The 26,952-nt window shown below is 48.8% G+C and overlaps 1 protein-coding gene across 1 annotated transcript; it reads right to left on the bottom strand.

Annotated features, from left to right (window-relative positions):
- Positions 1 to 2,087: 2,087 nt before the first annotated feature.
- BID (BH3 interacting domain death agonist) lies at positions 2,088 to 25,067 on the bottom strand. The gene is made up of 8 exons (XM_082310528.1): positions 25,040 to 25,067; positions 24,107 to 24,208; positions 11,558 to 11,674; positions 9,855 to 9,921; positions 7,642 to 7,843; positions 6,183 to 6,328; positions 4,271 to 4,474; positions 2,088 to 3,081 (listed from the first exon to the last, which is right to left on the bottom strand). Exons 4-8 carry the CDS (start codon positions 9,861 to 9,863, stop codon positions 3,070 to 3,072), a joined length of 573 nt encoding a protein of 190 aa, XP_082166654.1. The 5' UTR covers positions 9,864 to 9,921; positions 11,558 to 11,674; positions 24,107 to 24,208; positions 25,040 to 25,067; the 3' UTR covers positions 2,088 to 3,069.
- Positions 25,068 to 26,952: the final 1,885 nt, after the last annotated feature.

Genomic DNA, 26,952 nt, shown 5'->3' with positions numbered 1-26,952 from the left:
TTTTTTGATCCTGGCTGGGGGCTGTGCTTGGGCACCTGCGGCTCGAGGGATGGCTGAAAGCCGTGGTGCAGTGTGCTCCTGCCTGGGGAAGGTTCTGTTGCCAGAACCCTGCTTCCTTCCTTTTCATGTAGTTCTGATCGCAGCGAGGCTAACACTCTGGACTGTATTTTTAAACTGATTAATGCTTTCTAATGGTCACAAATGAAGAATTTCACTAGTACTAAACAAGCGAGGTTCTGAAGTTTGGTCTTTTTTCATTTTAATGATTGTAGTAGACAAGATAATCTGCAGTCATAAGCCTTCCCTACATTTAGTTTCAGCTACAGCGATATAGCCATACTAGCAAAGCCCTGCTAAGGTAGATGTTGCTGTTCTGGCAAAAAATAGAAGTGCTTCTGGCAGCATAGTCTCGCATTCACTCAACCAGAGCAAGCTCATGCTACGGAGTTCCAGAGTGTAATTACTAGATTATTTTGCTGTGAAATGGGGGGGTGGAGGGGTGAGCACAGCCCCAGCTGCCATGCCGAGGCAGAGCCCAGGTCTTCAGCAGAATGTCTCATTCCAGGCACGAAACGTACTGAAGGTCAACTCATCCGTACGCGTCCGCTCCAAGAGGAGCAGGCTCACGGAGCAGGCGTAGCGTCTGCTCTGGCAGGTTACACAACAGGGGAACGTGTTCCCCAGAGAAACACGGAGAGGCGGGGCACGTGATCGCCTGTACCTATGGGAGGCAGAAGCTGTGCGTGAGTTTATGTGATCCGCTTAATTTCAGCACGAGGAAGGTTACAAGAACAGCATTGCTTCGACTCCACGTATGCATCTGTGCTTCAAAGTGCAAGCTCTGCATCGCCATAGAAAAAAAGGGAGGGGTTTATAAGGTTTAAGCCACGGCTGCTTGCCTCTGGTAGAGCCCGCTCAGGCCCCCTGCTGCCCTGACTCTCAACTCTGCTGACCGGCGCCCTTGGCTGGGGAGCGCGAGCCGCGCCAGCTTGGAAGGGGTCAGCTGCAGCGTTACCAGTGCGTCCGGGGGAAGCACCGCACCACATCGCTCAGATCCACCTGCTTTGGTTAAATAACGCCGTCACGTTTTTTCCTACTTCGAGCTGACCCTCTCTCGGTCTCTTAGGTAGAGGCTGACTTGCTTCCTCCTAGCTAGAGGTCTATGGTTACGCTGTGGAAGTGGGGGAGCTGGAGTTAGCTTCCAGTGGAAGCTGCCGTTGATCTCCCTGCCGTATCTGCAGGGGAGGGAAGGAACGCTGTTGGTTCGGACAGAACAAGCTGCAGAGGATGTGTCTCACTGCTGTACCTTTAGGGGGTCTTTCCCCATTTTTAACTCGCATTATAAGCTTTTATTCAAGTGTAAAGCTAAAAACCCACTCAGACCAAAAGAATGCCACTTGATTTGTCCAGTAGCAAAGACTGGGACTGACTCCGAAGCATGCACATTAGGGGGTGTCTTCTACCAGGCTGCTGCTGGCTGTCAGCAGACAGTGCCAGACTTGCAGGGATTTCAGATGCTGTTCTCTAGAGGCCTGCCTGCGGGCAGAGACCCTGACTGGTCCTCGAGTCACCCACTGTCCAAGGAACTGGCCCTGTTGTTCCTTTTAATATGCAAGTGCAGCCCTCTTGAGGAAAACCCATCTAAAGCTTCTTGTGCCATTTGGTTAACAAAAGTGTTTCCACCTTAAAAGAAAGTTCTTTCCAGCTTCATTGTTCTATATTCCGTTGAAGTGAAGGGGTATGTGCATTTTTTTCCCTCTGCTAATGGGACACTGCTGTAAGACCATGCCCCCAGGTTGCACTTTAATAAATGGTACAGTTTTCAAAAACAACTGTGTAGACTACTTTGGGCTTTTTTTCCCCCCACCTGTTCTAGTGCAGGCACAAAAAAAAAAAAAAAAAAAAGTTTTATTTACACAAGATTTGCTTATGCAAGGCACAAGGCCAGGACCCCTCTGTCAGTCTCAGTCAGGACCACACCAGTCTCTATTGCTGCTTATGCTGCAGCTGGCAGCAACAAATTAGAGGAACATCATAAGAACTTGCACAAAAAACTGACACTACCAAAAAAGAGATCCAGGTGGAAATTGAAATTCTTAAGAGCTGTATTGCCATGAGAACTGACAATTTTATTTAAGTTAAAAACCACAGACTATTTACATCATTTCAGAACTTCTGAGGCAGCTGGATCACAGGTGTAGCCTTTGCCACCTTGTGTGTGATTGCAAGTACATATCGAACAACCTGAGTTCAAGTTTTTGAACCTGAGATGTGATTGCAGTACACGCGTAAGAGATGCCAGGTATTCTTCCTCACCCAAGGCTGGTACCTTCTTTATAGCAAGATATTCTAAAGCTAAACACACTTCCTCAAGCATATTCAAGTTGTGTTCCCTGAATTCACCCTGTCCCTACCCCTGCCCTTTTCTTTACAATTTCTCATTCAGTTTTATTTTCCAAGCAAGCTCAGGTTTATGGCGATTGATACTGAAGCATCTTTACCTGGCCAAACACCCCTACCTCCTTTAGGGTTGTTTCCTCTTGCTGCCAGCTCCCCTCTAGGACAGACCTGATTCCCTCCCCCTGCCTTGGTGATCTGTGCTGATCAACCACCCACGCTACAGCCTGAGGCCTTCCCGGGAACAACTAACACTCGGCATGGCTCAGCTGCAGCACCGGGAGCAGGGCTGGGAAGGGAGGAACTAAAGCAAAATGCTACTGCTGCTTAGAAAAAAAAATACTGAGGGGGAAGGCTCTGTGCCCACAGCATTTCCCCGGAGGCACAAGCCAGGGTCTGCATAAAGTCTGCTACTGCTAAGGGAAAAAAAAAAAACCCAAAACACTATTGTAAAATGAGATGGGGCAAGCACTACTCCTTACAGGTACTGGCAGAGCTGGCACGCAGCTCGCACTACCGTCTTTGCTGGGCTAGTCTACAAAAGCCTATCTACGAAGCTCTGCCTTCCCTTTCACAGCTGTATCTCAGAATTTAAGAGAAGAAAAAGTGATTTGCATACATCCAGAAAACGAAGAAGTCTTCATGAGCTCTCCCCGCAGCGGGCCGCAGGCCTCACTCGCGCAGCTGCAGGGAGAGAACAGAAGCAGCGTTAGGCGCCGGTGCCCGCCCGCCGCCGCCTCCTGCGCCCCCGCCCCCCAGCGGCCCCGCTAACGGCGCCAGCGGCCCCGGGCGCCCGGCTCCCCCCGCGCTGATGCCGCCGCGCTGGGGTGGCCGCACGGCCACCGGCCCGCCCTGTGCGGCGGCCTGCCGTGGCAGCGCCCCGCGGAGCCGTGAGGCAGCACGAGGGCCACCGAGCCGTTTCTGCTGTAACGGGGCCCTGGAGCTGAGCCGGGGAAGGGCAGGGCCGGCGCCGCTGGGCCTCGCTGCCCGGCAGGGACCGGGGCGCTGCTGCTGCGGCAGGCAGCCGCCTGCCCTCACCGCGCCCGGTGAGCTGCGCCCCCCCGCTCCCTGCCAGCGCTGCCTGTGGCAATCGGCGCCGCAGGGGCGTCCCACGGACCGGCAGCAGCCCCTGCCCCGCAGCACCCCGCAGCTGGGTTGCCACCGTTCCGTGGGGCCGCGGGACCACAGCCCTGACTGCTCTCGAACTCCCTCCCAAGAAGGGCCTACTCCGGGCACACCTGCGCCCGCAGAGGGGATCCCTCCCCTCCCGGTCCCTTACTGACCCCGGGGCCAAACGCCCCGGCCTCGGCCCCGGCTCGGCTGCTGGCTGCTTGGTGTCCCCACCTCCGCTGCAGCACCAACAGAGAACAGTAACGGAGCTGCCCTTTCCCAGCGGACCATTTCTCATTGTTCCTCTGCTGGTGCTGTTCCTCAGGGGCAATTCCTGTCCCCTTCCTGTTCTGCCAAGGTCTGGGGAGCCCGGGAAGACAAGAGCAAAGACCTCAGGCCCAAGATGTTTGGGAAACGCAGCCATCAGAGCTCAGGTCAGGCTTTCCTTCCCCAAGAGACTGCAAGGAGAGGAGCAGTTGCATCTCTTTCTCTGCCTTACAAAATAAAAGCACTCTGGTCACTGGCAGCTGTGAGAGTGGGGCGGGCAGAAGCCATGACCTGTCCCCCTCCGGCCTCCCTCACTCAGCACATCAACCTTCAGAGCCCTGCAGGGACCGGCGCTCCCCGCTGGCCAAGCCTCCGGAGCGCTGCAGGGAAACCAGCGGACCACGGGCAGCGCGGAGCTGGGCCGCCCCTCCCGGAGTAACGGAGGCCAGCTACCAGGCCGGCTGCGACTCGCCCCGAGCTGCCTGACGGCACTCACCATTCTGACAATGTAGTTGTGGAGCTGCTGACTGATGTAGTTCACAGTGGTGCTGAAGACACGCTGCAGAAGGGAGGGCATTGTATTCGCAATTTTTTTGGTTAAGACCATTGCTAGCACCAATATGGCCTTCTCCCGTTCCATGTCCAAGGGGACGGCTTGTGCAAGCCCTTCCACCGCCTCTGACAGGAGCCGGGTTATGTCCTGTACGGAAGGAAGAGAGGGATCTCAGTGCAACGGCTGTGGGAGAAAGGGGTCTCAGCAGAGCCTGCCGGCAGCGCGCCGGTAACTGATGGGCTTGTTCTAACACCTCGCAGGGTGCCGCTCCCCTTCCTCCCGGGCACGGCAGCCTGCCCGCTACGCACCCTGGACAGCAACAAGGATCGCTATCTCTCAGCTCAGCTGCTCGCTGAAGACAAAAAGAAAGGGAGACAACACACATACCACTGGGAAATTTAGACAGCACCTCACACATTCAGGGTGCAACAGGCCCCCCCCCCCCGGGTCTGCACCTAGCCTGCCGGGTCCTGAAGTGGCACAGGAATCCTGGGGCTCCCAGGACAGGGCAGCCCACCTAAACCACAGTGAAGGTCACAGGTACAAGCTTCGGCGGGACTGGCAAGAAGGCAAACTGAGTTTCCACATAGGCAGGAGCTAGACAAGGTGTCCGAGTGTGGCACAAACACTGCCTTGCTCCCAAGATCAGTGGAGGATCAGTTTCCCAAGAGGGACAATGTGCATGTTGCGCACACTAAGCTATGCTACTAATGTGGAAAAGCAAAGTCCACCTGGTCAGAAGTTAGGTTTGTCTCAGCCTTATTGAAGGCTGAAAGGTTAGGCAATAAATTTGAAGGCCTGAAACTTAACTGGGCAGAGAACAAGAGAGCAGGAGTGGGGAATGGTCGGACTTTGCTGGAATCAGTCTGTGCAGGTGATAAACCCTGGTAGAAAAAACCCACACGACAAAAAAAACCCAAAAAAGATTGAAGGCATTAAATCCCGCCTTTTCAGCCAGAAGGTGGACCTTCAATTCAAAGACTGTATTAGCTTGTAGAGCATAGGAAACTTCATCACAGGCAGAGAAACCCAAACAAGCCAGAAAGCCACAGTTATCTTGAAGATGCCAAAAAGGCTCTGTGGAAGCAAACTGTGGCTCTTGATCCAGATGTGGATCCCATCCTTAAAAAGAAAAAGAGAGGGATGTCTAACACAAGGGACCTCTACTTCCCTTGCAGAGCAGTGAGGCACATTAGATGCTGGGCCAGGGACTACATCACATCTATTGCTGGGAGAGCGACTGCATCAAGGAGGCAGAGATGCCACCTAGAGAGGCCTTCTCAGCAGGTCGCCCATCCAGGCCAGAACCCACTGCCACTCCCAACACTGACAGCCTATGAGCTAAACGGTTATGGCACCAGAAAAGGGTCTCGCTACTTGCTGTCTCTTCAGTGTTCAGTAACGAGCACAAGTCAAGCTCTGGCACTAACACTGCTCAAGTTTTACCCACACAACGAGCAGCAGACATACAGGACTCAGCACCAAAGTCCAAAGATCTTAAGGATAAATACTACGCCCTAACCAGACAGTTGATTTTCAAAGATAAGGCATTGAGCCAACAAAATGAGGACAAAATGCCTCTGAAAGCCAGTCTTTCTCCACAACTACCTCAATTTCACAATCTGCAGAAAGGAGATGAGCCCAAGGAACCCGATTTGAAGGGCAACAGCTGCCACAGGATACAGCATCACCTCTAACAAATCTTCAAAGGTAAGCATTTGGGCTGAATATTAAGATTGCAATAATTAAAGCAGCAAACTAGCAAAGATACAGATGTTGCAAGCTTGCTGCTTCAAAGTCACAGCAGGAAGGATGCACAACATTTAAAAGGGGAACTGCTACTCTTTTCACTCACCTCTCCAGACAGATTCTCATTCAGGAAGTGCTGCACTAGATCATTTACTACTCTTGCCTGGATTTCTTTATCAAACTGGTCTCCAATCTCAGCCAGCTGAGCAGCAATGATCCGGACAACTTCTTCATTTACCTCAGGGGCAAGCACTGCCAACACATACAGCAGGATTTACTTCACAGGCTGTAGTCAGACTGGGTTCGGTGCAGATAGGCTGACCCATAGCATTTTGCCCATCTCCATTAACAGCCTCCTTCCCACCCCACCCCACCCATAGTGCATTTGTGACCGCTATACGTGCTTCAACTCCCTTGTGCGCACTCGACTCATTTACTTGAGACAGCATGCAAACAGGTTTTTTATCTGTAGTTTAGGTAAAGTGCAGCCTCACCCTGCCCAAAAAACACTACAGGAGAGGTTAGAACATCTCCAACCAAAATGTGTACAGGACAGCTACAGCCAACACCCTGCCTAGAGAGGGGAAGTGAGAGAGTGTGCATGACTTTTGCAGGTGACTACTGTCAGGATCTGTCTCTTAGGCACCATGTACAATACAGCTTCTCAGACTCATAGAACAGTTTGGGTTGAAGGGACCTTTAAAGGTCATCTAGTCCATCCCCCCTCCAATGAGCAGGGACATCTCCAACTACATCAGGTTGCTCAGAGCCCTGTCCAACCTGACCTTGACTGTTTCCAGGGACGGGGCATCTACCACCTCTCTGGGCAACCTGTTCCAGTGTTTCACTGCCCCCACTGTAAAAAATTTCTTCCTTATGCCTGGTCTGAATCTACCCCCTTTTAGTGTAGAACCATTACCCTCTGTCCTATCTCCTTTTGGCAAAGCTTCCCATTGTCACCTAGGGCATGAGACCTATGCAGATTTGTATGAGGGAGGGCTATTTGCTGTAGCAGTTCCTCCTCACCCTGCTTAGGTTGAGGTCAATGTGCCAGCTGACACATCCTGGGCAAGGGGCAATAGCCATCCTGCAGACGGCTAATGAAGCAGGAACGGTACCAGAAAGTATTTGAGGAACAGTTTCCACCACGCTGGTAGAGCGGAAAGGGATTCACTCAGTACCAGAACAAGAGTTGTTCCAAAATCCTAGCCCGAATACTGATACTCCCTGAGGAGCAGCATGAGGCCTAGCTTAACTGCTTAACATCACACCCCTTGAGGACAGCAATCATTAGTACCAGCTTTGTGGCCCTTGTCTGATGTGCTGCAGACAAAACCCCAGGGTGACAGGTGCTCTAGAAATCCATGGGGAGATAAGTGCTAAGCACTAGCTGCCTTATCCCAAGTGTTAAAATCCCAACCAACACCATCACCACCAGACACACTGTGAAGTTTCTCAACGGAGAAAACGTTACTCCTCTGAAACAGGCCAGCAGCAAAGACGGGAAAAGGGGAAAGAAAACCACCACTTTCAGAGAGGCATGTAGGATGGAGAAGAGTACTCACCTAGCTCACCATTCTGCAAGTGGCCGCTCCGATTGCCATCGGTCTGAAGTTCCACCTCATCATCATAGCAGTAGCTGCCTTTCACGAAAGGCACAATCCCCCGGCTTTGCAGGGAATGCAGTTGCTCTCTGAACTTACAGTCAGAGGATACCTCCAGGAAGGTGTACAGCAGCACGCTCTCCATCTGGACAGATCCATTGATCTTAAACATAAGAAAAATCACTGTTAAGCCCATGCCTAGGAGAAGTCCCACTCAAAAGGTCTATGCGTATGCTGTTTTCCAACCCTGAACACATTTTTCTGGCCTCCTTTGGGCATCCTGGATAGTGTTAGCCAGGGAGTCCACAAGACTTCAGCAAATGCATACTAACTCCTGGATATGTACCCACACAGAACTGTCTGATGGTGAATGATAGGTGGCTCTGTTCTTACAAGCCAGTGGTGGCAGAATCAGCTCACCTTCTCTTCACATTCCCAGCTGTGGCAGTGACAGAAACCCCGATCAGAGCTTCTCTTTTGACACAGATGGTGTACTTGGCACAAACCACCCACTTCCCCCGTTCAGACGTGTGTTTGAAAGGTTTTTACCCCTGTATTTGGGAATTGGGCATTCTACTTCCTGTGCATAATGAAGCCAGCAGCTCCTCATTTAAATGTAATCAGAGCATAGCAGTAACAAGGTGGGAAACAGAGATAATGAATAGCATAAGCCTGCAAAAAACCCCAAGGTTCACATTTCTTCTCCCTCTTCAAAGGGTTCTCGACTAGCTCCATCATAAACCGGTTCAGCTCCTGTAGAGAGCCAAGTGGCTGCTCACAAGAATAGTGAGATGGCAGACCATTTGTGCCTGGTATCGTCTACACTGGCACATTCACCCCCAGCGAACAGGCACACGCTGCTTCCACAGCCACGCACCCTGCCACCTTCAAGCATGGCAGCACAGAGCACCCAAATTAGTTCGGCTGAGGAGGTCCACAAAGGCAGTCAGATTGATGTGAGTAAGCAGTCCCACTGCAACGTGGGGCCTCATAACCAGCTAAAGCCTCTGTAGAAAACCAGGAAACTGTCCCATAATTTTAGTTAAGCAGCTGAGGGAGCAGGATTTTGTGTAAGCACAGAAGTAAAGTGAGAAAAAAATCCTTAGTCTGGTATGCAGACTGTCTGCCCATGACGTATGAAAATGCTTAGGCTTAATAAGGTAACTGGGGAGAAGAATCAAGGCTAAAGTAGAATGGTTTGTCTTGCCAACTGCATAAGGAAATCAACAGGCAAACAGGATGAACCTGATAATTGAAAGGGAGTTTCAGGTACCTTTTGGGGAGTGGAACCTTGCAAGGCCACCTATATCTACATAACCATATCAGGAACATCACACAGGACCCGTATTGCCTAGGCAACAGTAGCAAAATTGGGACAAATGCATAACAAGTAATTAAGGATGGGTTGTTTACTCGAGAGGAGACTGGGCAGAGAAAGAGAGGAACAAAGACAATAAAAAGGAGAGTCCCGAAATGGAAACAAGTGGAAAATAAGGTATATGATCGGTCAAAGATCAACAGAAGGCACATCTTCCATGATCTGAGCACGGATGTTTACAACCGGCAGTGAAGCTCACCCAGTGACCCAAGCTCACTGGGACACCACTGGCAATCCCCTTGAACAACCCACTGGACTAGTCATCAGGTTTATATTCAGAAGGATTGTGGGAGGGCAGAGCAAAGAGGGCTATAATTGTACCCTAACACCAGGTGGGGTGAGAAGGATGATAGACATTTCAATAGCAGTTTAATAAGATTTAAGCGTGATAAATAGTAGTTTCATAATTGTGATTAATATTGCACAGAACAATGCAATAAATTGATCACAGTGGTGCGTCTATTAATTTGATTTATTAGTTTTAGTAGTTTGTAGCTTAATCAATAAACATGATAGTCTCTTCAATAGCTACATCTCCAGCCTGCAGTTTAAAGGCGAGTGTCACACTGAGGTAACGAGGAAGCAGCTCGCCAACTAAGTGGTTCCATCCACTTTTTGTCTGTATCCATGATGGAGAGGAGCAGTGTCGGGGTCCCTGCAGAAACTCTGAGGAAGAGGAGACGGACACAAGCCTGCACTTTTTGAGGCTCATCCCCTTTGAGGTATCTCAGAACAAGTGCACAAGAGAACCAGTGGTCACTGTGAACCACCGACTTCAGTCATGTTTGAAACTAACCTGTTCCATGACGGACTCAGACAGAGCAGCTCTTGTCACCCTCTGCTTCAGACCAGAAGGCCTTGCCCTGCAAAAAAGTGAGAAAGAAAAGGGTGAAAGGAAAAAATTTCCCATAAGCCCACATCTTGCAGCAGTGCTCATGAGTCTGGCCACGTCTCATAGAAAATGACCTTTCTAGTGATGCATATCCATATTTCTGGAGAGGGCTGCCCATCACACACTGGCAGTCATAAAAAAGGCTGAGAAAATCACAACTGTTGCAGCAAGATGGGCCCTATTCACGTGAATGAGGGGCATGAAACTCCTTCCTGCCATGGACGTGTGGAAGACAGTGGAGCAACATAACCTACAAATGAGGTTTTAAAGCCAAGGGGTGGTGCTAGGGAAGGGAGGGACAGCCCTTCATAATGCCAAAGTCTGGAATGGAAAGCAGTGTTATCACAGAGGAGTTCCTGAGTACCTACTGAGAGCAGGTGAGCTGCTCAGGCCTGCATGCACAGCAGCATATTCTGAAGTGAAACACCCAGCTGACGTTGCAACACATCTGCAGGACTTCACGTGCACCTCCCCCATGCAGAGATACATGTGTAGACTCAGGCTTATTTCAATACTTTCCCAACAAATATCTAGGCACAGGGAAGGTTGGACTAAGTGTCATCAAAACTTCTAGTTACATGAGCACAACTCCGCTAAGCCTCCAGGGAGGCCTACGAGGAAGAAGGGAGGTGCAGCTGATGGGTGGGTCAGACCAGCAGCCTAAGTAGTAACATCTACGGCAGGAGGATATGCCAGGGGAGCTTTAGGTTGGACGTTAGGAAAAGGTTCTTCACCCAGAGGGTGGTGGAGCACTGGAACAGGCTCCCCCGGGAGGCAGTCATGGTGCCAAGCCTGACAATATTTCAGACGCATTTGGACAATGCCCTCAGACATATGGTGTGAATTTTGGGGTTGTCCTATGCAGGGACAGGAGTTGGACTTGACGATCCTTGTGGGTCCCTTCCAACTCAGGACACTATTATTCTACAGTCTGATACAGGAAGTCCCAGAGCAAGAAAGATGTGAAAGCAGCACAGCAAGTGCCAATAAGACAAGACTACCAAGACAGGGAGGACAGGAATCCTCTTTGTGAACTTTGCATTTGCTGTAACAGTCACACAACTGTACACAGAAGTCTCTAGTGCAAGCTGGCTTCAACTTGTGATGAGCAGGGCCTGGCTTAAAGTGGGCACTACCTTCCCACCCAGCCTTCTTCACCCAAGGCAATAACCTGGCTTCTGACCAAAAATGGGGTGAAAGCACCAAGGAGCCCAAACAGATAGCCTGCTAACCATCAAAGACCTGGGCTAGTGATGAATGATCCTATTTCATAGTACCAACCCCTCACAACTGTGTTTTAAATAACTAAGTGCACTGGTGGAAAAGAGGGAGGAAGTGAAAGCAGAAATTAAGTCAAACTCTGAAGGAAACCACAGTAATAATTTCAAGAGACCATGAATTTCCCAACTTTTCAAAGGCTCTTCAAAGCCCCCAAGACCAAAACACAACCTCAAATACATCTAACACACGCAATAGCCTACAGGCAACCATGAACTCTTTTTCATTTAATTGTACATCAGACTAATAGTTTCCTAAAACACAGGCTTAGCCTTTGCTGCTTTGTGTTTTTCCTCTGTTCCATTCAAATCCCTGTTGCTGCTACTCACCTCCGCCCTAAAGAGTGTGCTGGCTGGGGAGAACGCGGTGTTCTCCGTCCTCTTCTTTGGGACCTGACCGGGCTCTGGAACAGGTCAGGGTGAGCCCTCTTCCTGGGCTTGACTTTGCTGGAGGAGAGACAGATGTTAATTCAGGTTGGAGAACTTGAGACAGAATCCCTGAGATTAAAAGGAAAGTGGGATTTAGCATGAAGTCTGTGGCAGGATCTTGGCTTTGTGCAAACTCCTCAGGAGTTGTCCACATCAGCAACATTTCTGTAGGCTAGGCAAAGCCTCAACTTGCACAAATTTTGTTTTTATATAACATTTATTTTCAATTCAAAGTAATTCAGCCCAAACCCAAGGTGTTCATGTTACAACTAGTAAACACCACTTCCTGAACCATCATGGCTTAGACCACAGGAGACCTGAAGCAGTACTGAGCCTCTGCTACCCACATCCCATTTGCTTTGAATCCCACATTCATCACAGCGACCTTCTAGGGCTCTACCAGTATTGCCATCCCCACCCAGCTCTAGCCTATGCCAAAAGTTTCATGTGGGACCACAGCATTACTCTACAGCTGGTCAGCTTAACCCATGCTGGCTAATTTGGGCTGATAATAGCCAGCTGACTTCATAACATGAGTACAGGCTGAACAATCTCCCTGACTTTCAAGGTGCAAGAAGTTGCACCATCCCCTGTTCACACCACCCTACATACACAGAGGGGCAGATGTTCTCCCACAGTTCTGGCAGAAGTGTGACCCAACACAAGCCACTACAGCTGCAAGTTGCACACCAGTGACCAGATGTGCTGGTGAAACTAGCTGAGTAGCACCAAAGAGATTTCTCGCTCGCAAAAACTTTACAGCAAAACCTCTTCCACCCAAACCATGCTAGGATGACCTACTTCGCATTGATGAGAATTCCAGCAATTTACTGGAATTCAAGTTGAGCACAGTCAGGTGGTGATAAACAGCCTAAATAAAGCATCAGCCTGCAAAGGGACCAACGTAATTTTTCTTACAGCAAGAGGATGGAACAGAAATAGAAGTCAAGACACTTCCTTCGGGGGTTTGCCACCTGCCATATCTTTCCAAGGAAAGCTCAGAATGTGGCTTTAAAACCCAGATTCCCTACATTTTTTGTCACACTATTTCACACTGCCAGGAAACTCCTTTGATTCAGTCCAAACACTCACGAAAGAGGCAACCAAAAAGAAATGCACTATTGTCTTTTCCCACTCCCTGCTTTAATAGAGGCAGCACAGACTGCTCCAGTCTGGAAAGAAAGAGGCACACTGCTCCATTTCCAAAGCAGAAAATACAAGTAAAGCAAAAAGATCTGGATCTGTTCTGGGTGTGCCCATACAGCTTGGCCCAGAAAGGCAGGGCATAGCAGCTTGGCACAAGGCTCTGCAAGTGTATTATCCACACCAGCTTACTATGGTGACTACAAGCTGCTTATAAGAGGAGCTTGAGCCTGTATGTTCCTCACATCAGTTCCTGGAAATGTGCAGGAAAGGTAGGTGCCTGTCTGTATCTCTACAGACCCAAATACAGTGTTTCGAGAGCACTTATGCTTTTCAAAAAGAGGAAAAAGTTTATACACTGGTCAGGGCAGAAAGGTCCTCCCTGGGTGCCCTGCACAGGTGAAACACCTGGACAAGAGCCTCAATGCAGACAGAAAGGGGCTGAGCAGCCCCTGCCCTGCCAGGGTATCTGCAGCACCCGGAGATGTTAATGGGTGTGCAGGGGGAAGAGACCTACAATACATAGGGGTTCTTCCCATCCCCTTCCCCTCAGGGGATCATCTCAGCTTTAAAGTTAGACACTCCTCAGGGCAAGTCCACAAAAATAGAGACACTGGAAAAAAAAAAAAGTCACCCATCATAGTCGCAAATTGCAAGCTTGTCCACTCCTGCACATAAGCAGAGATAAGAACTGCCAGAAAGACAAAAAAAGAAAAAACCCACCACACTCCAAAGTACTTATACGGTAAAAAATTAAGATAAGGAAGCTTGAAGATGATAATTTCATCAACTGAATTCCTTGAATCAAAGAATCACCACCCAGGTAGTGAAAGTCCCTGAGGGGTTCCAGCCCTCAGCTAATAAAGTTCTGCTTGGGTGGTCAAAAACATACCTGAGAATAGGAAAAAGGATTTCTCTGACACCACAAAATGGTTCCATACTACTATACAGGGCCAATTTTTTTTTTTTTTAAGTTAATAGTAATTCCAGAAACCTCAAATTTTAGATAATTACTTTGAATCAATGCAAGGGGTTTGGATAGTCAAAGTTCCTCCTGAGATGTCAAATTCCCTAATGGAATCTCAAAAACATAGGACCTCTAAAGAGCAAACCCCAAACAGTCCAATGCAAACATGCTGATGTGACCTGAAGTTGTTAATCATTAAGACTTTGGAATCCTCATAGTTCTAGATTCAGATTAAGACATTTTCTGGTGGATGGAAAAAAGTGAAGAGTATGATTTTAAATTGAAATACCAATTAATTTTAATACCTTATTTCTTTTCACACTTTCAATTCACTCATTAGACAAGCAAGCTTCATGTGTTAACAACTGCCTCTGAGAAACTGCTAGATGCTTTGAAGTGTTCAACAAATAAGATGACAACCAGGTTTTTAGATCAGTTTTTTCCATCTTCTTTAGAAAAAAAAAGGGAGGGGGTATTTTAAACACAAGTTTAGGACCCTTAAATCAGCTCTGAAGAGTCAGCGTAGGGCACGTCCATTCCAACTCAACATTGTGCTGGGACGCAGGACTGTGGAGAGGCATATGTTAAGTAAACATAATTACAGCCAGAGGAACACATCCACCGGCCACCTGTCAGTGCAAAACAAGACCTCATTCCACCTCCACACATGCCAGTTTTCACAAGAGAGAATTCTGTGGATGCTTTCCCCAAAGCAAGTCTCCAAGGCTTCTCCCAAGGCAATCACAACTCTTTAGACAGAGCTAAATACATCTTGAGGGATGATACGTACTGCTCTCCTCAAGCAACACGGGTCCTTCAGGTCTGCCATCCCATCTTCTGTTTCTTCCTCTCATCCCTGAGTTGTATTAGCCTTCCAAGCTTGCAAGAAACTCACCAGAGCAGCTCTTCTCAGCTGCAGCCCACCAATGAGGGGTGGCAACACTAGAGGCAGCAGTGGTCATAGTTGTGCCGGAGAGAGACCAAACTAGAATCATAGAATGGTTTGGGTTGGAAGGGACCTTAAAGATCACCTGGTTCCAACCCCCCTGCCATGGGCAGAGCCACCTTCCACTAGATCAGGTTGCTCAGAGCCCCATCCAACCTGGCCTTGAACGCTTCCAGGGTGGGGGCATCCACAACTTCTCTGGGCAACCTGTTCCAGTGCCTCACCACCCTCATGGTGACGAATGTCTTCCTTACACCTAAATTTCTTCCTTACACCTTATATGTGAACTAGGTCCTCCCTGCCATACCATTGCCACATACTCCATATTTCAAGAGCAACCACACATTTCATCTTCCTAGGTGGGAAGATGGGTACACATGGGTACAGTACAGCTGCAAAGCATGCAAGGTTTCACCTGCTCCGAAACCAGTGTGGGGTTCTGCTGTACCTCCAGGCACTGCAAGCGTGTCATCAGCAGCACCCCGCATGGCAGCAAGAATCAGCTGGTAGCATATGGTTACCTGTTAGGGGGAACTCTCAATAGCTCTCAAGGCTGCCATAAACAGGACCAGGTCCCAGAATCCCTAAAGCAACAGGGCTAAGACACCCTATAAATCAGCTTTCATCCCTTCTTCACACTTTTGTTATATCTTCAAGACAGCTCAGAAAAGAATCTACCCACAAATAATGCTGCTGCTTACCATGGCTTTCCCTCAGATCCTTCACCTCTCCTCACAGCTCAGCCTGTGAGTTACTATTCTCAGCTGCATCAGACACTGTCTGGTTATGAAAACATACTCTTTCCAGTAGCAAAGCCACATGCCTGTAGGACTGACTCCTTTAACAACTTGTCTGGATTCCGAGACATGTCCCATACAAACACCTGGACAGACACACTGTCAGTCAATGGACCTGTTGTGCGAGTTGTCAAGATACTTATCTTTATGTCTCACATTTGAGTTAGGAGTGAATTAAAGTCTTCAAAGCAGAAACTGCAATAAAGCATCAGTCATCGACATGGGAAAAAAACTTCCAACCTGTGTGCTGTTTTCTCTGCCTGCCAGCTGAAAGATAAGAACTTTATTTTTGGCAGTCAGGATGACATCATTATTGGAAGAAATGAAACAGTGCCTTTGTCCCTTCCTGGACGTGGTGGCTCTTACCTGTCTTGTAGGCAAACATTTCATTGTTGAGCCACAGAGCTCTTTACAGAAGAAGGCATCATTTTACGGGTAGGGAAACTGAGGCACTTGATGTGACCTCACATTTTAAATCCACAACCACTCAATTTCACTGTCTTCCTGAAAACTTGCCACAACTGCTTTACATAACCAGCCATTACTGGAAAGTGAGGAAGAGAAACAGTGCCACAGACTTATGAAGTTCCTTATTCGAGGATATTCTAAGCTGTGCCAGACTGCTGTCCGCAGCACTTCAAGTCATGACAGCATAAGCAAATCCCACATCATACAGCCCGAAGTCCCCAAAGGAATCCCCATCATATACTCAATTGCCATACTCAATTTCTAGCCCATAAACCCAACAGGAACTAAACAGCCCAGCTAGCATCAGATACCAGAGCTTTTCCTCATATTTTTCTAGCTGTGGGAGAAGGCTGACTACTCCCACAGCAGCTGCGCGTGCACTTCAGACTTCGCAAGAGGAGGGAGAGAGAGAGAGAGAAAACCAACAGCAAAAGGGAAGATAGCTTGTTGATCTGCAAAACAGTGCCGAGATGAATAAATAGGAAGTTATCATACCACAGAAAACTTATCCCCATCATTACTCAGCCTGCAAAGGATATGCCAGCCCATAACACTGCTTAGAAGGCCACAAGATTTTGCCTCATCTGAAACCCACTAGCCTCCTAAAGCAGAATCCAATTCTAGGCTTTGGAAAGAGAAGCAGGGTGGTGGGGCAACAGAGACATTGCAATATATTAGCCAGGTAAAGGATGGGCTGAACAAGCCCCTTTGTGCACCTATGGGTGCACATACATGCGCTACTGTGAAACCAAAGTGATGGTTTGGTACCATCTAGTTAATACCAAAGCTATTGGCTTGGAGTTTCTCAGGACTTTCCCCACCATAGGGAACACAGCTGCCAAACTACGGGTATTTTCCATGCATTTGCCTCTGAGGGAGGATATAACATCAACAGCTTCATTTTGGAAGCGGCAAAACTGACAAGCCATGGGCAGAATACTTTGAGATGCCAGCAAGTCTGTGGCCCAGCACCAGACAGACCCCATCCCCCAGACACTTGCAATGTATTTGCCAGGCTTTTAGGAAAGATACCCTGCTTGCCAGGAACCACTAGACTGCTTAAATCCACTCCTCCCCGCTACTGTCAAGCATTCTGGAAGCTGTCAGCTTTTGTTTCTCTTCCTTTCAGCTTCAGATTGCATCTCCCTTTAAGGTGTGAACAATGTCACTACCAATCACTCCAGCAACGATAAAAAAAAGCAGTTTGCTCATAACACCTTTGATGCAAAAATACACTGAAACATGCTGAATACTTCCTGCTCTTAACAGTTTCAGTATATATTTATCTTCTAGCATTCAGTGGCACTGAAACTCTAAATGGAACACAAAGACCCAACACCAATGGATGCTCGTCCAACTACCTCCTCAGCTGGGGCATCTCTACCTTTGCTTCTTTATGCTGCCTTAGTACAGAGTGAACATCTCAGCCTGGACACTAAGTACTCTCAGCTGTGTATTTTGACTTAGAAATCTGTTTGTTTGATGGAGCTTTCTTTTCCTCTTTGAAAGAAAAACTTTCTTAGAGAATTCTAAAAAAGAGGTTTCGATTGGCCTTTTTATTAGAGATTTATTTCAGCTCCCCAAGGTCTGCTGCTGTTTCACATTATTTTTCATGATGACATGAATTGTAGCAATCTTCTAGTTATCAGGGCAGTACTTTGACTTCTTAGGAGGAAAAACATCCAACTTCCTCATCAATCTATTTTCATTTGGCTCAAAATGCTGTTGCCCAGCCCCTGTGCAGCACATCAGTGAGTAAGAAGTAACACTGATGTATTACTAATTGTCTAAAAAAAATGTAGGCAGGGATGTTTGATTACTGTGGTTTCTATATCAGATCAGTGATAAAGGCAGCATGATGACACTGTTCAGTATTCTTCAGAAGCCAGACTACAGGTGCAGCTGGGCAGAAACTGAGTCAGCAGAAAGCCTGCAGCTCAAACTGCCCCAAAGCTTGGAGCTGGGATTTGGGTTCAGCTAACTGGAGCTGGACCCAAACAGAATTTGCATATCTCCATATCGTGGGCATGTCCACACCTAAGAGCAAGGGGCAAGATATGGATCTTGACTGCCACAGTGCAGGTGGTTTTCTGGACCTGGGACTGAGCTTAGTTTTTCCCCTCTGGTGTTGAACAAAGTACCTCCAGTCAGGTAAGCCCACCTTGCATTTCACCTCCTCATAAACGTTAAGAAAATACTTCTACCTTTTCCAAGGACCTGGCAGGAGGAAGCAGAGCAAACCCTGATGAAAAGGCACCATCACTCTCACAAGACTGTTGGTTAGCTTCGTATTCACAAGTCCAACAGTATCAGCCCAGCAGCTGCAACACAACCCTGCAGTAACGTCACAGGGCTTATTCAAGCTGTTCTTACTGTTTGCCTCTTGGAAATGACTGGAAAACAGGGAAGACTGAGGAATCACAGTTCCAGTCTTTTGACATTACAAAAGAAGTACAAACAGACCAAGAGCAGGGAGTTCCTCAGTAAGGTTGGTAAGTGGCAGGCACTGGAACAAGCTCAGCCATCACTGGTGATGTGCAAGTGAGTGTCAAGTGAGAGAAATGCAAGACATGCTTCCAGATTTAGAAGATGCCCCTGCTGGGGCATCAGCACTGGATACTTGCACTCTGCCATGGTTTTACAGTCAAGCAGCGACAAAGTGCTCAGTCCCTGGAGCAGAGAGGACAGTCCCTCACTTGACAACAGTGCCTCTGACAGATGCAGGTGCCACGTGGACAGGCTCTGACAAGAACTGCCAAACAAGACCTCAGAAAGTGGGACTGGATACAATAACTGTCATGCCACCTAGAGGACAAGAACATCCTCCTTATTTTAGTTTTAAACACATGTACTGCTGTTATCATGTGCCAGCATGAGCACAGATCATCCATCCGTCAGAAAATCAGGAATGCCGCTTCATATTGCAACTTAGATGCATTTCGCAGTTGCTATCAACAGTAAAGAGGAATCTAAATCTGTCTTTTCTTTGCCTGACTGGCACATTAGGTGAGTAAGGAAGGAAACTGATCAAAAATAGTAAAAAAAAAAATATCAAAAGGATGGCTGTATGGGCACAGTTGGCCCCTAACAGTGGCACTCTCTCTGCCTTTGGTTACCTTCAGGCCATATGACTAGACAAGAACTCCTCTTCCAGACTTGTGAGTACCAGGAATATCTGCACTGCTTTCTGAAAGAGACAGAAGCTGTAAAGACGCTCACAATGGGAAAGTTTAAATACTGGATCAGCGTGGGTCATTTGAGAATACATGTCCAAGGAACAATACATAATAAGAGAACCTGATCAAAAGCGCCCTGCTTAGTTAAAACAAGTACGCTGGTGCAACAGCCAGGATGGCACTCACAGAGCTATTAAGCAACAGCTCAGAGCACGGGACAACTTACTTTCAAGAGGATTTTTACAGACCAGCAGGTACTCCCCAGAACAATCTAAGTGGAGCCTGTTCACGTTATCCAACTCTGAACATTCACTATACAGAGAAGACTTAAAGCAGTTATGGAAGAAGGGGTACAAAAACAAATCTTCACAACAGCACACTTATCTGCTCTGAAAGCATACACAACCCTGTCTCAATATTTGACAGCTTCTCCGAAACATGAAAATGAATTTTAAATGGGCTTTCTTCCTCCTAAACATCAAGTGTATCATAGCTATAAACACCTCTTACATTCCTCACTTTCATGAAACAACCGTGTACCAGTACAGACAGCCAGACAATCCACAGAAGGAAAGCCTGACACAGGTCCTTCGATTACACTGAATGCACTGGACCTTCGGAGAATTCTCCCCCATTGTGTTGCATTTCAACCTCCTACTCCCACCACAATAATTAAACTGATAAAGCCAGTGAAAAAAATCAAAATCATCTTGAAGCAATCTCTTAAAGACAGGAGCCCAGACATTCTCAAGAACCTCAAAGAGGACACTGCATCAAACCAGGCAGGCAAAAGTGATGGTAACATTCATAGCCCTGATCAAAGCCTTTTGACAGCAGTGCCTCATTAACATCATGAGGCTAAAAGAAAGCATCATCTCTTTTAAACACCTTTAACACAATGATACACAGCTAAGAAAATATCCTCTTTCAAAGAAACACAGCAGGAGCCATTTGGAAACTGTGACAGCAGAATTACAGAACACTTGCCTCCAGGAGCACACATTTCCTACTGCCGAGGCAAACCTACGCAGTTACCTGAGAAGCCTCAGCACGCTGCATCAGTCTTCCCCTGGACGCTGCTTCAGGCTCTCTAGCTGTAGGTCTAAAAGCACAGTGAAAAAGCGTTGATTTTACTAGGAGAGAACATATGACTGTGCATGAAATAATGCAAGGCATTTCACTTTCAGTTTTAGCTTAGGAGGAAACACAGATTAATGCTGAATGCCAGGAAGTGAATATAAAACCAAAATACAGCAACCAGCTGAGCTAAGTGAATTTGGTTTGTATGACTTAAATTAAGTCATACTTAATCGTATAATAACGATTACACCAAACTACCAGGAGTTACACTGACCAAGGAACATATTTTCTTCTTTAAAGGAGATGAAAGAAAGAGCCCAATACATTAGAAAGACCTCGGCATTGCCCATTCACCATAAACCACAGGAATACTAGGAACTGATCAAAGGTCACAGTGTTTTATCAGAAAATACAGCAGGTTTGCAGATACTTAAACAAAAATTCAATGCCCATGTGTGCAATGATTGCATACACAGTCCAATTCCCCTGCTCATACCTTCAGTGAAGCTGAATAAAAGCTCTGAAATTTTAAAGAAAAGTGGTGAGCAAAATACTGGGTAGGAGGACTTTAAAGCCGCAACAACACTGTCCTCTCCTGTGAGAGCATTCTGAGGATGTATTGAGCTGTACAGTCCTCTCCTCGTGTTCACCAGCAAGGGCAGGCCAACCAAAGCCCACCATGGCCAGGAAGCACTCTGTTGTCACCTCCATGTGGTGCCGTACTGGTGCAAAGAGACAGGAAAGCCAGCAGACTGGATCAAGAACTGAAGTTCCCAAGTGCCCAAGGCAGTGCTAGCAATGCTCTAAGCCATGGGGCTACTGAAGGGGATGGGACTGAAGGATTCTTAAAGCAGCTGTTGCAAAGAAGGGTGCCAAAGAGACATCAACACACCACTACGCTCTACGCTTGTGCAGTTGCTTCGAAAGTCGTGCAGCAAGCAATGCATGCTACCTCATCCAGGTATAAGGAGGTGTGTAATGCACACCACTGGCAACTACAGGGTCCTGTTCGCTTTCCAGCAAAGCTGAGGTAACAGCAAGAGCTCAGGACACCATTCACTGCAGACATCTGGTACAAATCAAAGCAATCACAGAAGCTTAACAGATTGCTTTCAAACACAAAGAACGAGATTGGACACTGCCTGACTCATAACATTTCTTTTCACATTGTACCCTTTCTTTCCCTATCCTTCTTCTCTGGTCTGGGTCAAAAAAAAAAAAAATCAGACTTGTAGAATCTCTGGGGAAGGGACCAACTGTACACATTCTGTAATCGTTACTGATGAGTTTTAATTAAAGCTGAACCCAGTCCCCTGCAAGCCCCTCCAACCCCAAGATAAGCCATCCAAAACTAACAAGTGATCAGACTTCCAAGTAGGAGTTTTGCACCTTTGGCCAAGCCGTGAGTTCAAGTCCCTAATTAGAAATATTTGCACGTACTTGGCTTTGCATAGCACACAGATACGAAGATAATTCCAGCCCCAAACACATCATAATCTGACACAGACAAAAAGCCACAGCATGCTAAGAGAAAACCAGAGGAAGGTAGTTTGCAGAGAAATACTCTGTTCTTTTACTAGTTGAGGAATTGCTAACTGGTGGAAATAAAACCCGCTCATCTGCACTCCATTCCCTTCAGCAGAGAAAACAGTAGACCAGGCTGATTCCCCTACCCCCTACTGCTTGTTAGTTCATAACCAGGGGCCATGGGAGCTGCTTTATCAAGGAGCCAACACCTCGTAGCTGCTGCTCCACAGTTACACCAGCAGTCTTTGCACTGAGCATAGAAACCTGTTAACAGTTATTAGGCCCCTACTCCCCCATTCGATGGGACATAAGGGAAGCGATAACTTCTAAGTGCCAGGCCACTCCAGGAAGGTCTCCAAAGGTGGCAGTTACTAGATTTATGTGCCTGCCTGCTTCCAGATTAAACATTTTCATTCTATTACAGGAAAAAAAGAAATCTGTTTGATCTGCCAGCTCCTCAGACTCCTGCTGAATGTGGATGACTCCTGTCATCCTGTTACACAGGAAAAACACAATACTTGGAAACAACACAGCATAACTGACCTCACGTGAGAGTGCTCAGTGAATACATACACACATGTGCACACACACACCTTCCCTAATTACATATCACAGCTCTTACTGTTTTGGGAGCTAACAGAAATCAAGAGCCACACTGAGCACAAGGCACTCACGTTATCCAAAGGCATAGCGTCCTGGTGCTGGGTACAGGTACACCTAATTCCCAAGAGCAGAGGCTCCAGGTTTGCACAGGCAGCACCGGTTGAGTGTAGCAGACAGTTCTGCTGACAGCGCATAGTGAGAAACCGAGCTGAACTCAGGGTCTCAGGGGTACTAGCGCCAGCTGGCCTGATCTACTTGTAAGAAATTGTGAGGCTGGGAACCCAACAAAACCACCTAACCAAAAATCAGTCTTATTTTTTCTTCCTAAATTCAGCAGATGTCACCAAATGCAAACAAGGAGCAGCCAAATAAGAAGGGGAGATTTTTCACACCAACCTTTCTTAGTACAGGGCAGCCTATCCAGAAGACTTACAATCAGATGTTACACTCTGCATGTACACAATGGAAGTTTTTTATCTCGGCTGGTCCCTAAACCCTACCAGTCAGTTACTTGTAATTACAGACAAGAGACCTAGCAGAGAAGACAGGGAAATGGGAAGAGAGGTTGCAGAAATTCAAGCGAATAACAAAGTGCTAGAATGCTTCTTTTTTATACAATGCATTCCTCCAGTGTTTTTGTGTAACACCAATGGCACAGAGGATATCACAAGAAGTAGGTGTGGCAAAGCTCTACCCTAAAGAAGACTGAACACAGTTAAATTTTTTTTTATGTAAAGAAGTTGCCAAGGAGAGAAAAAAAAAACACACAAAAAAACCCCTTGCTTTTAATTAATACCTTTTAAGATGCTGTACTTCCACAGGCAGGTGAAAACAGAGTTTCAGTCTGATTAGTGACAAAAAGTTAGAACAGAACACCAATCAGTCTTCCCCACAAGTGGACTTTTGCAAAAAGTCCTTTACCAAAAAAACAAACCAAAACAAAAACCTTAAAAATAATTTCCTGTTGGGGAATCACCTTGCTCCTTCCTCCACCAAACATTTTAACCATTTTGAAAACATAACAAAACAAGTATCCTACAACAAGATTTTGGCCCAGATACCCCAAGAAACATCAAGAAGCCAACTTCTCCTGAAGTAAGCATGGACTTTCTGGACTAAGACCTTAGTTATTTAAATAACTCTGAGGCCCTGTACCTTATTTTTTTGTTAAAGGTACAAAATATTGTGCTTTAAAAGAAGACAAGAACCCCCGCCGCCCGCCAGCCCACGAGTTTCAGAGCCACTGTCACTCCAAGGTAGCGAGGCCATCACCTGACGACAGTCATTAGAGAAACACCTTTCCAAGGAAGGGGACCTGCCCACTCGGCCCCTTTCCACTTCGCACACCGCCCAGCCTCCCGCTCCAGCCTTCAGTCAGTCACCCTGAACGGAACGTTGTCGTTGGGTCACAGGAACAACGTGAGCGCTGCTCGCGGGGAAACAAAGAGGCAGCCCGGGCGCTCACCACCTTAACAGGCGGCCACAGACACCTACAGCTCTGCGGAAGGTGAGGGGACTGGAGGAACGCACACGCTGAACTGACTCATCTGTATCAATCACCGGGTTTTCCTACAAAGTACAGCACTATTATTAGAAATCCCTTCTTGCTGTAGCTGCCACTCCCACGTCCCTCTGTTGCTTGGAAAGCTGAGGCAACCACGGGTCCCCCTGGAGCTGGTGCTACCGAATTAACTCCTTACGCTCCCCTACCCAGCAAATACCCTCCAGTCTGAAAACTCTCACCAGAGACTGAGGGCGAGATGCTGGACTTTACCAAGTAGGACAAGGCAAGAGAGGGCTTTTTTACGGTCTCCGAGATACCACCTAAGCGGAAGGGAGGACGGTCTGCAACAGAAAGAGAGAAAAGGGGGCAGAGAGCGACTTGATCCCGGGGGGTGAGCGCAGAAGAGGGGCCGGAGCGAACAGCAGAGCGGCGGCTCAAGCACGAGGCGGGCGAGAGCAGCGCGGATGGACGGGCGGGACAGCGGGCAGCAGAGCACGGAGGGCGCGCACCGAGACAGCGCGGCCGAAAGATGGAGCGAGCAGGAAACAGAGTCAAAGGAAGAAATAGCCGAACCGCTGAAGAGCAAGGTCGGATTCGGCAGGCAGAAAGGAAACGGGGGATCTGCAGGGAAGCAGGAGAGTTTCCAGCATCGGTAAGAGAAAGCAGAAACCCCACGCAACCCTCCCCAGGGTCACTGACCGGTCACCTCAGCCAGCGGGCTGAAGGGTTGCGAGAAGCAACCGGTCAGTCAGGCCCTGGGGCCGCCCAGGCGGCGCCGCCGGGCGCGGAGTGCCCCGCCGCCCGGGAGCCAACGGGCCCGCCCCGCCGCGGCAGGCCCGACGCCCGCCCCGCTCCCCGCTACCGCCGGCACCCCTTCCCGGGGCGGGGGCCGCACGGCATCCGCCTCTCGGGGGGATCGGGGTGGGCCCGGGACGCCGCGACGCTCACCCCGCCGGCTTCCCGCCCTGCCCTCGCCCAAGCCCGGGCGGGCTGGCAGCGCTGGGCTCCCCGCTTCTCCCCGCGGAGGGGAAAGGAAGAGGCAGGTGCTGCCGTTCGCGGCAGCGGTGACCCCGCGGAGCCCTTCCCGGAGCGCCCCGTCCCCGCCGAGCGGCAGCGCGGGCCGGGCCGAGGCGCGGCGCTCCCGCCACGGGACGGACGCGGACGCCACTCACCTCGGCGGGAGCGGGCTCGGCACCTCGCGCTTCCTCCTCCCCCGCCGCTATTTGAGCAGCCAAGCCCCGCCCCGCGCGCCCCGGAGGGGCGGACGGGAAAGCGCGGCACGCGCCGCCCGGCGGGCGAAGGGGCCAGCGGCCGGCGCGGCGCAACGGGCCGGCGGCCAACGGCTAACGGCCAACGGCCGCGCGGACCAACGGCCCGGGGTGCGGGGGAGGGGCGCTGCCTCGCCCCGGCCCGGCCCTGCACCGGGTAGGGCCGGGGGGAGGAGGGGAGGCGGCCGGGCCCGCCGCCGAGGGGGCGGGTGCGGGGCTTTCGCCGGCTGGGCGGGGCTGCGGGCTGCCCGGAGCCGGCCGGGTCACGGCCGGACTGCGAAACCGACCCGAAAGGGCGGCCGGTGTCGGGGATCCCCCCGAGCGGAGCTCCCCTCCCGCCGGCACAGCCTCCTCCGGAGGTACACCAGCCCGGGGGTAAAGCAGGCCCCGCCTTTGGCCCCGCGGCTGGCGGGATTGTTCTGGAACTCGGATGGGTCCCGACCTTGTGCTTCTCGGTCTGAATCCCCTCGCGTCCCATTTATAAGCACTTGCATCCCTGCCAAATAAACTTAACTTTTCATTTAATAGAGTCCTATGGGTTTAACAGTTCTACTTGAACTAATTTTCATTTAATACAGGCTTACAGTTTGAACATAGTTTTGTTTAAAGCAATGCTTACTTTGTATTTAACACAGGTTTCCTGTCATGCTCTTTCTTCCTAACGTGCCGAGTCATGGTACCACTTTCAGCCTTTGTTTTGCTACAGAGAGCACGCAAAGGATGTCGGATCAGGAGGGGGCTTGTGGAGTGCTTTTTAAAGAAGTTCCTGGGGTTCTGCTAAATGAAGACCAAACTGATTCTGATTCAGGTTTGAGACCTGTGTTGGCCAGCCCATCGGGTGGCTTCACGCTGGGAATTACGTAGGGGAAAAAAGCGACACGTGAGTATCTGCCAGCTTCTGTAAATTCCAAGGAACTGAAGAGAAGTTTCTGTTTCTTCAAACTGTTCGACTTGGGCTTGGAAAGTCAGCACTGCTAGCCCCAAGTAGGCAAAATGCATACTCTCTATTCCTTCTGCCCCAAGTGTATATATTTCTATTGAGAAATCTGCATTTTTTTTGTATCTTGAGTTATATAGATTATTTTATATATTTGTATAGAAAATGTTAATAATAAAAAAAGAGATGTGATCTTGTCTTTTGCTTACAGGAAACCACGTGATTCCTGTGTCTGAGACATTCTGAAAAGCACCACATACTCAGCAAGTTTGGAAATACTCATTTATCCACGCCCTTGCTGTCCACAGGCATTTACACTGTTGCAAAGATGCCAAGGGAAAAGGGTACTTTTTCCGGAGCTCACTTTGGACAAGGTTTGTGTGTTTTTTTTTTTTTTCTTTCCTTATTTGGAGTGCTGTGTAAGAGGATGCAGGCTAAGGAAGGAGGCAACTCTTCATCGCTTCCCTCGAGCAATATCTATAAAACGAGGCAGGAGGCCCCCTCCCTCCCTCTGGCTCTCTGGGAGGATGACGCCGGCTGCGACGCGGCGGAGCAGCCATGTGCCAGCACTGTCGCGCTCACCCATTACCACCTGTAGGATCCTTTTCTCTGGTAACAGCTCTGTCGCTGCTGACGCTTAGGATTTAAAGGAGGAAGATGCGCTCAGGCCCTGCTTGAATTCTTAAAGGGAATCTCCTCCAAGAACGCTTTTCCTGGAGAGATGCGTGGCCAGGTAGCATCCTTACAGGATTAGGTTTAGCATTCTCCTATATGCAGGACTTACTTAAAAATGCAATCGCCAACGTTGGCAGCTGTCACAGGACTCGTGGTGAGGACTTTTCAAGAACTGTTAAAGACGAGGGAAGCCAGAATTGCCAGG

The sequence above is a fragment of the Platalea leucorodia genome (assembly GCF_965183815.1).
Source record: "Platalea leucorodia genome assembly, chromosome: 4".
NCBI lineage: Eukaryota > Metazoa > Chordata > Aves > Pelecaniformes > Threskiornithidae > Platalea > Platalea leucorodia.
The sequence above is the reverse complement of the archived record's forward strand: the minus strand, read 5'-3'. Positions and strand labels throughout refer to the sequence as shown.

Excerpts from the sequence above, each read along its gene's own strand:
- BID (XM_082310528.1), bottom strand. Across the intron at positions 6,329-7,641 it reads CTTGCAGAATGGTGAGCTAG|TGCTTGCCCCTGAGGTAAAT; the intron begins GTGAGTACTCTT and ends ATGTGTTGGCAG. Across the intron at positions 4,475-6,182 it reads ATGAGAATCTGTCTGGAGAG|GACATAACCCGGCTCCTGTC; the intron begins GTGAGTGAAAAG and ends CCTTCCGTACAG.